Genomic DNA, 13,556 nt, shown 5'->3' on the forward strand with positions numbered 1-13,556 from the left:
TTATCTAGGGGTCTCAATGCACTACATACTAACCTGTATTTTAGTGGATTTGGGATGCCAAAGTGGAGTCCAAAGATCAATCATTTAGCGTATGCAGATGACATGATTATTTTCTCATCCTCAGATGAAACATCTCTGATGCTGATTATGCAAGTGCTGAAGGCATATGAAAATGCATCTGGGTAGCTTGTTAACAAGACCAAATCAGTTGTGTACCTGCATCATTTAACAGACATGGAAGTGGTCAGCAAGGTGGAAAGGATCACAGGCATTCATAGGAATGATTCCCCTATCATATATTTAGGTTGTCCGATATTTTATGCAAGGAGAAAGTTGGAATTCTATCAGCCCCTAATTACTAAGGTAATGGACAAACTGCAATCATGGCAGGGCAAGTTATTATCAGTAGAGGGCAGGGCAGTTCTTATATCCCATGTATTGCAAAGTATGCCGATGCATCTACTGTCAGCTGTAAACCCCCAAAAGTATGTGATAAATAGGTTGCACAAATTGTTTGCTCAGTTTTTCTGGAGCAACACTGTAGGAGGAACTAGTAGGTATTGGGCTTCATGGAATACCTTATGCATGCCAGTTGAGGAAGGAGGAATAGGTTTCAGGTCACTGCATGATGTAACAAAGGCATTATTCAGCAAGTTGTGGTGGAATTTCAGAACAAAACCAAGCCTATGGAGCTCTTTCGTATGTCAGAAATACTGTAAAAAATTAAATCCTGTAATTGTTCCGTGGAAAAGGGGGTCTCACATCTGGAGAAAAATGTTGGAATGCAGAGATCTGATTGAACATCAAATCCTTTGGCAAACAAAAATGGGATCCTCATTATTTTGGTATGAAAACTGGACAGGTCTTGCGGCACTATATTTTTTAGTTCCTCAGGACTTTGGAATTGATGAAAATGTACATAATGTACATGATGTTACCTTAGATGGTGAGTGGGATGTGGACAGGCTATTTGAAATGCTTCCTGAAGAGTTAGCAGTATACATTCTGGAGAAAATCAAACCACCTTCAACAATGCAGGTTCTTGATAGGCCCTTTTGGATACTGGAAACAAGAGGATATTTCAGTGTTAAGTCAGCATGGGAGTATACGAGAAGAAGAGACGAACCAATAAAAGCTTATAGAATGATTTGGGTAAAGGGACTGCCTTTTAAAATAGCATTTTTCATGTGGAAAATGTGGAAAGCAAAGCTACCTTTAGATGATTTCTTGAAAAGGATAGGTTACTGCATGCCATCAAAATGTTGGTGTTGTGTACAGCCTGATGAGGAATCTCTTCAGCACTTGTTTTTTAGATCAGAAACTGCAAAGACAACTTGGAAGTATTTTCTATCAAGGGCAGGAATAGATGTGGAGGGACTTACATTGCACCAAGCAATCACAAAATGTTGGACTGCAAATGTGTGCTTAAGATTAAAACCAGTAATGCAAGCACTCCCCTCATGCGTCGTCTGGGAACTTTGGAAAAGAAGAAATAGTATGAAGTATGGGGAGGCGGTGACAACTAGCAGGGTGATTTATCAAGTTTCATCAAATATACAGGCTTTGGTGAAAGTGAGAAAGCCTGGGATGGACATGGTACCTCACAAATGGCAAGATTATTAGCTATGATGGAAAACTTCACTCCTAAACTTAAGGTTACAAAAGTTATGTGGGAATTTCCAAGTGCAGGATGGCTAAAAGTTAATACGGATGGTGCATCGAGAGGAAATCCAGGCAGGAGCTCAATAGGTTTTTGTATAAGAAATGAAAAGGGTGACATAGTTAAGTCAGTAGGGAAAGAGATTGAGGAGACAACAAACATAGTAGCTGAAGCGAAGGCCATGGTAGAAGCACTAAGGTTCTGCAGATCGCATCAATACTCACATGTATGGCTTCAAACTGACTCAGTGTTATTAAAAAAGATTATGGATGGGATCTGGAAACCACCATGGATCATCTCTGAGCAGGTAGAGGAAATGATGCAACTAATGAATGGGAGCAATTACAAAGTTACTCATATTCATAGGGAGGGCAACAAGCTGGCAGATCACTTGGCTAATTATGCTTTAGATTATGGAGAAATAGAATGCCAACAATTCTGCCATCTAGATGCACAAGGAAGGAGGTTGGTTAATGAAGATAAGCTGCAATGTCCAAATCTAAGGGTGAAGGTGAACAGGAGATAGGAAGCAAAGAAAAAAGGAAGTGCAGGAGGCATAACTTATTCGACCACTATATTCAAATCCTAAGGGATGAGGATATAAGGGTTGGTATTTCTAACTTTCTTTTCTCTAATGCAGGTGCAACTACGATGCTTATGGCAATCCATGCTGCAACTTTCGAGATAAATGATGCAAAAGAAAAAAAATCAATAATCGATCACAACAACAAAGAATAATGGCATTGGCAACCCAACCAGCATGGATGAAAGCGTGCTTTCAGTTCATTGGATATACAACCAGCATGGTGCAAAAGTGTTTTATATCACACGCATGGTTCAGTTACAAAAAGGATCTGGGAATATAAAATTGATTACTCTTCAGGACGAGCACAACAAGAAGCAAATGGCATTGAAAACACAACTAGCATGTGCAACAAATATGTTTTCGAGAAAAGCAAGCAACAAAGACACATGCTTCAACACACTTTTCGAATTAAGAAGGCCTGGCAGACAAAACATGCTGGTGAGCAAAGGAATAAAATAAAATGGAAAAGTGGAATGCACATGGAAAGTTATCTAGGATACATAAAAGCATGCAATACTCTAGGATGAAGGTAATATGGGATTTATTTCTTTATGATACAACTGTAGGTGGGGCTCACGAGCTCCCCACCACAAAGCTATGTTCATCAGCTCAATCGATAAGGCAAAATGAATGCAGCAACGGGAAAAGAGGCCATGCGCGATAGTTTGCTGATTCATATAAGTTGCTGATTTTGTGATTTTGGGGAGTGGAATTTACAGCACGAAAAAAAAGCAACAACAATGGGATTTGATCGACACTAACATCAGACATTAATGCACGCGTAAAGGATATTAAAATCAGCAGCTGGAAAATAATAAGGGACAACGAGCACGACAGCATATTAAAATCAGCAGTGTGAATGCACGCGTAACTGTGCATTGGGGTTTTCGGAGTCTTAATTGAATGTGCACGCATGGGTTAAAGTGGAACCATTGGCAGACACCAAATGCTTTTGAGCAAATGGATCACATGGAAAAGGATGTAGGTGGAGCTCAACTGCTCCCCACCACAAAGCTGCCTTCAATACTCGGCTTCATCGATAACAAGGAAGAAGCAGAACTCATCTGCATCACGAGCAGATGTCGTGCAAAACTTAAGTGCACTGGTACGTCAACAGCATGCGAACGGGTGCTAAAGGTACCTAGAGGAGAATCTACAATGGAGGATGGAGGGAACCCGATATGGAAACAAAGTTAAGCATGCGTTAAACAAGGATCAAAGCATTGTGAATTTCACATGCACATTCTTGGATGTAGAATTGTATTTCAAAGTTTAATTGCATTAAGGTGATATCAATGTTGAGTGTAACACTCAATTTTGATAATAGGATTCTTTATCATGACATTGTATTTCGTATTCTATATGGTTATTAATAAAACTAGCCCTAGGCGTTTGCCTAGTGGACCAAAAAAAAATTACTTATTTTGGAAAAGATAAAACCAATGTCCAAGTAGTGTCAAAACCTCACCGGAATTTTCTATAAAAAAAAAACAAAATGAAAACAAAATTTGTCTTTTAGTTTGATTTATATATAAAAAAAACATATAAAAAAATTCCTTTTAATCACTTTCAAAATCCAAAAATGGGTATTTATTTAAAAGTAAAAAAAGGGAAAAAAATTCAAAACTCAAAAAATATATATATATTGTTCCATTTGTAGTATCTCTTTAAAAGATTTTCGAAATTTCAAAAAAAAAGGTGAAAAGAAGTTTAAAATTCATAAATATTTCCTTACAAAAATAAAACAAAAAAAAATATAAAAAAAAATCCAGAAAAATACTTTTTCTCCTTTCCTTTAAAAGATTGTAGTCAGAAGGGGTTTAGTTTATTTTTACTCTACACCTGATCGGCCCGAACTACGCCGGTTTGATTTTCGCAGGGTGCGAGATACGTAGGCAACCTTCATCGGGTCCAACCTCCTCTTTTCAAAATAGCCAAAATGTTAGAATTTTAATTTCGTCATGAATGAGTCGGGTGATGCCGTTTCGTCAAGGATAGCCGAATGTTCCCCAAAGGGACGCCGGAAGGCTGACTTTGCACAAACGGCCATTATTGATCATTTATTTTGACCAAATTGCCCAACGGCCTCAGAATCCTCGTCCCTGAGGCTCTGTGAGGCCATGTTCCCCATGTTGTTCTCATTACTACTAAAGAGTAATAAATAAATCAAGTGATTGTTTTGTCAAAAATAGCCAAATGTTCCCGCAAGGGACGGCGAAAGGTTGATTTTGCATAAAACGGCCACTTTCGGTCGTCTTTTAGAGTTTTTGATCGATTGACCCTCACAGCCTTAAGATCTTCATCCCCGAAGTGTTGAAAGGCCGTGTTCAAAAATCTGATCTTCTTTTTTAGAAAGAATATAGTCAAAATATTTTTGAGTCAAGTCATTTTTGCTTAAAGTCACCTTAATAAATGTCCAGGATGAGCACAATGCAAAATGAGCACTTTTCGATAATGACTAAAATCCCTGTCAAGTTACGGCTATGGTGGAATGATCTAGGTGCTGAAGGACAAGATGAGGTCAAGAAATATCTGAAAGGTCTCACGGGTTTATTGGAAATCCAGCCTCGGGGAGATATCATAAGAGCTTTGGTCACTTACTGGGACCCAGCGCACAATGTTTTCCACTTCTCCGATTTTAAACTCACCCCAACTCTGGAGGAAATGGCTGGGTACATCGGAAATGCTGAACTTCCATTAAGGCAAAGATACCTGGTCGCCCCAAGAGCTGTCATGCTGCATCGATTTCTAGACTCACTAAAAATACCCAAGACGGTCCACAACCCAGATTTGGCCGCCGTTTTTTGTAATTCATGCTTCATATACGACAGGTATGGTCATGTAGGAGGATTCAACAATCCGATTAACAAGCTATGCAGCAAAAGTAGTCGTCAGAAGTGGGATAAGCACAGACGGGTGGCTTTCATGATAACATTTTTGGGTCTTCTGGTATTTCCGAGGAAAGATGGGAATATTGATCTGAAAATATCCGGGGTCGTCAGTACTCTACTCACTCAAAATGACAGTACTCTTGTGCCTATGGTGGTATCTGATATCTTTCGAGCTCTCACAGCCTGCAAAGCCGGGGGGAATTTCTTCGAAAGTTGTAACTTGCTGCTACAAATATGGATGACTGAACATCTCTGCCATCGTTCCGAACTTTTGAGCCATGGTTCCTCGGAGAAGACTTGCATAGAAGAGTTTTACACGAGAACCAAAGAGATCAGTCTACCCAAAGGAGTTATGGCATGGACATTATTCTTTCAAGCTCTTACTGCCAGCCAAATACAGTGGACACTCGGATGGTTGCCTGTTGATGAGGTCATGTATATGCCAGCAACTAGAACTCATTTCCTACTGATGGGACTTAAAAGCATTCAACCTTACGCGCCCTGCCGAGTCTTGAGACAACTCGGAAGATACCAGATAGTACCACACGAGGAAGATCTTAGTGCTCAAACAATTGAGATAAGCCCTGACGGACAATTTCCTGAAGCAAACATCCGCCAGATCTGGAATGAATGTCAATATTTGAAAGCAGATACTTGTGTGCAGTATCGTGCCAAAAGTGAAATGGCGCCAGGTTACCTTGCATGGTACAGAAGAGAACTCGAACACGAAAGGCCGGCTAAAAGACCCCACATCCTGAATTTTGCCGAGTCATCGCAAAAGCAGTGGGATTGGTTGGCAAAAGAAAGAGGCTATCGTACCGAAATCAGCAAGTTGAAGCAATAAGTAGAAGGTCTGAAATATGAGCACAACGTGCAAGTTGCTACCGATCTGGGAGAAAAGAACAGGTTGGCTCAGGAAAATGAGATGCTCAGGGCCCGGATCAAATAGATGAGGATAGATGCTAATAACCAACAAAGGAGCCGGTCGGATGAACGATTGATAAAAGCTTTAAGGACGGAAATTGGGGAGTGCCGGAGTGAGTCAGAAAATACCATAGCGGGGCTCGAGGCACACTGGGCAAGAAGGACAGAAAAACGTAATCGGCAGCTACAGCAGTTGGAAAGGGATCACGAGCGAACCACTGCCAATCTGAAGGAAAAGGTGGACAGAGCGTTTGAGCAAACCCGAACCCTAGGAGTTGAAAATAGACATTGCCGCAAGCTTTTAGTCCAGATGGAAGTAGAAATTCAGCAGTGGCAAAATCAATGCCTCCAGGATTCTCGAGTTATGACAGCTCGTAATGATCAAATAGAGCACTTACTCAAAGAAAAGAGGCAAACCAGGGATAAGATCAGGACCATTGCCCATGCCATCATCAGAAGATGTCTACGGTGTGAAAACATGACCACCATTACCGTTCTCTCGGTAGTGATGGTTTATGTCAAGCAAACCATGCATGAGCTGGAACAACTTGAAAGGGACCTCACACCTAAGACCGCAGCAAGGCCGAACGATGCCCCGCGGGCGCCAATTCGCGAAACCTTAATGTATTCATAGGTCAAGTCTGTCCGTCTTTTGCATCGAGGTGTATTAGTCTATTGAGTCTGTACCTTTTTCAAGGCTTGTTATTTTCCTTTTTTCAAGAATGTTAGTTTGTAAAAGATTGTTCAGTAATAAAATGTGTGTTTCTTTTACACTCATTTGTTTTCGAACTACGTAATGATCTGATTCACGCGGCATCGTGATACGTAGGCAATCCTCATCGGATCCGGTCACATTTTTAACTGCGAATAATGAAAACAATAATAATAGAAAAAAAAGAAAGAAAAATGGTGATAAATAAAAGGAAAGCCTAAGGAGAAGCCGGAATGACGCATGTCTTTGTTGCAAGCATGTAGAAACTCACCTAACTGTATAGGTGCATCACACCCCAATGTGAGATTACCTGTCTATTATTTGTTTCAAACTAATCGTTTGTTTGCTGATAAGTTCAGGTTCCTAGAAAAGTGGTTTGGTTTTGTGGTAATCTGGCCTCACATTCATACTTCATGAGATCAAAAGGAAGCGTTCAGCCACCCGTCGCTAAATCAAGAGGAAGTGTTCATACATACTTCACAAGATCAAAAGGAAGTGTCGAAATGTCTTCAGAAGTTCCTCTGCCAACGATTCCTATTTCGAAAGAAAGTTCAATCTCAGCCATCCCAACTTCTGAGTCAGCAACGGTCGAGGAAAATAGAATTTTACGTCTCCGCATGATGGAAATGTGGGACGCCTGGGCCAATGGAAAAGAGCCACCAAGTGTGATCCCTGGATTCCCTGAGCTTTTTCCTAGGGCAAGTGGGACCTCCAACATCCCCATAAGTTATCCAAATACCCCACTGGGATTTCCTACCATCTCAGCCTACTTTACTAGAACACCTTCTGAGTTTCGCCCCCAGGTGTTAGCTTCCGGTGCGGCTTCAAACATATTCACTGCTCCGCCTTGTTCAGCCACGGCACAACCTGTTTTACCCAAGCCTAACTTCGATTCATCATCCTTCACATTTCAACCGCCCCCTCTTCCATTGGAACCTAGCCAGTTCACTACCAGCGCTTACCCTCAGCCGTCTCGGTACGAGTTTATCGCAGGGCAGGAGAAAGCCGAAAAAACACCTGAACAAGAGGAAATGACCAAAAAAATGAGAAGCATGGAGCAAACTCTCAAAAATATACAGGGTCTGAGCGGGCAAAAGAGCGTATCTTACGCTGACCTGTGCATGTTCCTGCACGTACATCTGCCCTTGGGTTTCAAAACCCCAAAGTTTGAGAAATATGACGGGCATGGGGACCCCATAGACCACCTCAAAAGGTACTGCAACCAGTTGCGGGGAGCGGGCGGAAAAGAAGAACTTCTTATGGCTTACTTTGGAGAAACTTTGATCGGCATTGCTTCTGAATGGTATACGGATCATGAAGTATCTCGTTGGAATATTTGGGACGACTTGGCTAGGGATTTTGTCAGGCAGTTTCAATATAACATCGACATTGCCCCCGACAGGAATTCATTGTCAAATCTAAAGAAGAAGCCTTCGGAGAGCTTCCGAGAATATGCTGTCAAATGGCGCGAACAAGCGGCCAGAGTCAAACCTCCGATGGATGAAACAGAAATGGTCAGTGTTTTCCTTTAAGCCCAAGAGGCTGATTATTATCAAAACATGATGTCTGCATTGGGAAAGTCGTTTGCTGAAGCCATCAAAATCGGTGAAATAGTGGAGAATGGGTTAAAACAGGGCGAATCTTGAGTCAGTCTGCTATAAGGGCCACATCCCAAGCAATCCAAGGCGGGTCTGGAGGAGGAGCAAACCGAAAGAAGAAGGAAGAAGCAACAATGGCAACTTCGAGTGTAAGAAAACCCCATCCGTCCAGATTTCATTTCTCTGAAAGAGCCCCGCAACACTACTACCCCCATCAAGATGCGGCCTATGCTATGAACCTTCAGCCCTACACAGTAATGAATGCACAACCATATATTAGGCCACAACAACAATTTCACCAAAAGCGAGCTCAATTTCCAAGAAATCAACCTCCTCACCAAGCTCAGTATAATCCCCGACCTCCACAAAATAATCTCCCCTACAACGCCCGCACTCGAGAGCCGCCCAGGAAAACGGACTTCACACCTATTGGTGAGTCATATTCCAACCTTTTCCCTAAATTGGTCCAAATGGGTTTGTTACAACCCGTAACCCCAAATAGGCAAAACCCAGAGTCACCTTCTTACCAACCTGGTGCCCGATGTGCCTATCATTCTGGAGTAGAAGGGCATGACACTGAGAGCTGTTGGACTTTGAAAAGGGTTGTTGAAAACCTCATAGAACAAAAGCGGATAGTGTTAAAGGACAAAGACATTCCTAATGTGACCAACAACCCGTTACCGGCTCACAACAATGGACCGATTATTGGGATGATCTGCGAAGATAAAGAGTTTGATCATGTCTTGAAAGCAATCATTGCAATCGCCGACATTGAGAAAAAGCCCAAGATGTATGCAAAGAAAGAAAAGGGGGACAAGAAGAGTAAATCCCCCCCTCAAAACACAGAAAAAGCAGTGGAAACCAAAACTGAGGTAGTACCCTCGAAAGATGCCGTCCTTTATGTCCCCCGAGGTTCGAAGAAAGGACAAGTGACATTGAGCCCTCCAAGAAGGTTTGAGCTGAACAAAGGATCTAAAATGTATGTGCCCAAAGGGACCTATGCGGAACGGGGGCCAATAATTTCACCAAGGCTGAATGAGCCCGTGATTATTGGACGCGCGCCGCAGAGGCCCATGACAGATCCTACTACCGTCCCGTGGAATTATAACAAGGCGGTAGTAACCTACAAAGGAAAAGAAATCCTGGGAGAAGTAAATGAAACTAACCCAACTGAGAAATACCTCAACCTGGAGGAGTTGAATGATTCTACAAAGAAGCGTTTCCCACTCAAGAAACCAGTTAGTGTCGAGGAAGCGGAAGAGTTTTTCAGGAAAATGAAAACTGCGGACTACAAAATAATTGACCAACTCCGAAAGTCTCCCGCTCAGGTCTCGTTGTTGTCTCTATTAATGAATTCAACTGAGCATCAGAAAGTGTTGATCAAGACCCTCAACGAAGCTTACGTCCCAATTGAAACTACTGTGGAACAGCTAGAGAGGATGGCAGAAAGATTCTTCATGATCAATCAGATTTCCTTCAGCAAAAATGATCTGCCCCTGGAAGGGGCCGCTCACAACAAAGCCCTCCACCTAACAGTTAAATATGAAGGGTACTATGTGAAAAGGGTCATGCTGGATGGCGGGTCCGGAGTAGATATCTGTCCCCTTTCGACTCTGCAAAGAATGGAGATCGAGACAGGGAGAATCAAGCCCAACAGCGTATGTGTTCGTGCCTTTGACGGCATCAAAAGGGACACCCTAGGCGAGATCGATTTGATTTTGACTATTGGACCTGTGGATTTTGAGGTGACCTTTCAGGTCCTAGATATGGATACTTCTTACAATTTCCTTCTAGGAAGGCCTTGGATTCATGCGACGGAAGCCATACCTTCTACTCTCCACCAGATGGTAAAATTTGTATATGAAAATCAAGAAATTATAGTCCACGGAGAGGATGAGCATTCAATTTATCGAGACCCGTTGGTTCCATGCCTCGAAGCAAAGGAGGGTAGTGAACACATAGTCTATCAAGTTTTCGAGGTTGTGGTCGCAGACCAATGCGAAGAAGGAAGCCCTTACCCTCAACCTTTTCTCTCAAAAGCGTCAGTTATGGTTGCCAGGGAAATGATCAGGCATGGTTATAAACCGGAGAAGGGACTCGGGGCATCATTGCAAGGTATCACCGAACCTATCACCTTACCTGCCGCCGAAAAGTTCTTCGGTGTTGGTTTTTACGCCGAAGAAGCTGACGTAATGTGGGCAAACCAACGGAAGAGCAATGGTTGGGTTTTATCTCAGCCAATTCTGTATCTTTACAGAACATTTGTCAGACCCGAGTACATTGAAGAAAGAGAGGATGAGACCTTCACGACCGAGGAAATTGAAGAAATTTGTGGGGTTATGAGGCAAATGTTGTATGAAACCCATATGGTTCAGCCGGGAGAAGGCTCGAGCACCGCTGAGGTGCTTTACATGGGGCCTGGTGCCAAATTGCAAAACTTGAAGGCTACTCCGTTTCCGATCAAGCGGGAATCCTGGTAGACCAGTCTTGCCACCTTTTCTGCATCACGAGTTATTTTGGGGTGTAACTCGAATGATTTCCTTTTAGTTTCATGTCCTTAAATTCTGATGTAAACCCTATTATCTTCAAAATTCAATGAAATGAAATTAATATTTCATCTTTCATCTTATTTATTCTCTCTGATTTTTTTATTTTTGTTGTTTTATTTCTTTCAGTTCTAAAAATGCGGTTTTAAATAACATGACATGCTTCCGGACTTCATGCCCGGATCCAAACATGCAATCTAGCTGCGAAATAATAAACCAAGAAATGGAATACGATGAAGAAGAGGCTTTTAAGGAAATAAATCGAGAATTGGAACACTTTGAGAACAAACCTAAGCCGAATCTGAATGACACTGAACCGGTTAATTTGGGAACTCCTGAGGAAATCCGAGAGACCAAAATAAGCATTCACACGGACAAGAGAACGTGAGACGCGATAATTCAACTCCTTTTTGAATTTAAAGATGTGTTTGCTTGGTCATACGATGACATGCCAGGATTAGGTGTTGATCTAGTGGTGCATAAATTGCCAATTCACCCTGATTATCCTCTAGTTCAACAAAAGCAAAGAAAGTTCAAAACTGATGTCAGTGACAAGATTAAAGAAGAAATCACCAAGAAGCTAAAAACGGGAGTAATTCGGGTAGTCCAGTACACCACGTGGTTGGAGAATGTAGTTCCAGTGCCGAAAAAAGATGGGAAGACTCGGGTATGTGTGGATTATCGAGATTTGAACAGAGCGAGTCCCAAAGACAATTTCCCATTGCCCAACATCCACATCCTTATTGATAATTGCGCCAAACATGAGATCCAGTCTTTCATAGATTGTTACGCTGGATATCATCAGGTGTTGATGGATGAAGAAGACGCCGAGAAGACTGCCTTCACTACACCATGATGCACTTACTATTACCGGGTTATGCCATTCGGTCTGAAGAATGTTGGGGAAACTTACATGAGAGCCATGACTGCCATTTTTCATGACATGATGCATCAAGAAATAGAGGTGTATGTGGACGACGTGATAGTCAAGTCCATGACTCGGGACAATCATATCCAAGACTTGAGGAAATTCTTCGAGAGACTGAGAAAGTACGATTTGAAGCTGAACCCGGCCAAATGCGCCTTCGGAGTCCCGTCAGGCAATTTTGGGTTTCATAGTAAGCAGGAAAGGTATAGAGTTAGATCTAACAAAGATAAAATCTATCAGAGATCTACCTCCCCCAAGAACGAAGAAAGACGTGATGAGTCTGTTGGGCAGGTTAAACTATATCAGTCGATTCATTGCCCAGCTGACTAGCACGTGTGAACCCATATTTAAGCTATTAAGGAAGGATGCAGCGATCAAATGGACGGCTGAGTGTCAAGAAGCCTTTGACAAGATCAAAGAATACCTTTTAAATCCCCCAGTTTTGGTCCCGCCAGAGCCAGAGAGACCCCTGTTCTTGTATCTGACAGTCTTGGAAAATTCTTTCGGTTGGGTCCTCGGGCAACATGACATAACCGGAAAGAAGGAGCAGGCGATCTACTACTTGAGCAAGAAATTCACCGGCTACGAGGCCAAGTACACTCTGCTGGAAAGAATGTGTTGTGCTTTGACGTGGGTTGCTCAAAAATTGAGACATTATCTCCAAGCTCACACTACTTACCTCATAAGCAGGCTGGATCCTTTGAAGTATATATTTCAGAAACCAATGCCTACTGGAAGACTGGCCAAGTGGCAAATCTTGCTTACTGAATTTGACATAGTCTATGTCACCCGCACAGCAATGAAAGCCCAGGCATTAGCAGATCATTTGGCCGAAAATCCGGTTGATGAGGAATACCAGCCATTGAGTACTTATTTTCCAGATGAAGAAATAAATACCATAGAAGTGGTCTCGGAAAACACTCACGTTTGGAAGATGTTCTTTGATGGAGCTGTAAACGCCAAAGGTGTGGGAATAGGGGCAATCTTGATCTCACCTGCTGGTCAACATTATCCGGCTACAGCTAGACTTCGTTTCTTTTGCACGAACAATACAGCTGAATATGAAGCCTGCATCATGGGCATGAATATGGATATCGATCAAGATGTTGGGGATTTGTTGATTATGGGGGATTCTGATTTGATTATCCGGCAAGCCCAGGGTGAATGGGAAACTCGAGATGTCAAGCTTATTCCTTACCGGCAGCACGTAGAGGATCTCAGCAAGCGATTCAGATCAGTAGAGTTCAGGTATATCCCGCGATGTCACAATGAATTAGCCGATGCACTTGCCACTTTAGCTTCAATGTTACCTTATCCAGGCAACGCCCACATCGATCCCTTGGAAATCCAAATCAGGGAAAGGCATGGTTACTGCAATTCCATCGAGGCAGGACCAAGTATCCAGCCATGGTACCAGGATGTTAAGAGGTTCTTGAAAACACAAGAATACCCCGAACATGCTACTGGAGATCAGAAGAGAACTATTAGGCGGTAGGCAAGTGGATTCTTTTTGAGCGGTGAGATATTGTATAAAAGAACCCCTGATCTCAACTTATTAAGATGTGTTGACACCGAGGAAGCAGGCAGAATCATGCATGAAGTACACGCAGGAGTGTGTGGACCACATATGAACGGGTACGTTTTGGCAAAGAAAATCCTGCGGGCCGGGTATTACTGGATGACCATGGAAAAGGACTGTTTCATCTTCGTT

At 42.4% G+C, this 13,556-nt stretch overlaps 1 protein-coding gene across 1 annotated transcript; it reads left to right on the forward strand.

The window, feature by feature from the left end:
• The first annotated feature begins 1,628 nt into the window (after positions 1-1,628).
• Positions 1,629-2,186, forward strand: LOC142163531 (uncharacterized). The gene has a single exon (XM_075220836.1). The coding sequence runs from the start codon at positions 1,629-1,631 to the stop codon at positions 2,184-2,186; it is 558 nt and encodes a 185-aa protein (XP_075076937.1).
• Positions 2,187-13,556: the final 11,370 nt, after the last annotated feature.

The sequence above is a fragment of the Nicotiana tabacum genome, chromosome 1, assembly GCF_000715075.1.
Source record: "Nicotiana tabacum cultivar K326 chromosome 1, ASM71507v2, whole genome shotgun sequence".
In the NCBI taxonomy this organism is placed as follows: Eukaryota; Viridiplantae; Streptophyta; class Magnoliopsida; order Solanales; family Solanaceae; genus Nicotiana; species Nicotiana tabacum.

Excerpts from the sequence above, each read along its gene's own strand:
- LOC142163531 (XM_075220836.1), top strand. The coding sequence starts at position 1,629 with ATGGAAAACTTCACTCCTAAACTTAAGGTTACAAAAGTTATGTGGGAA.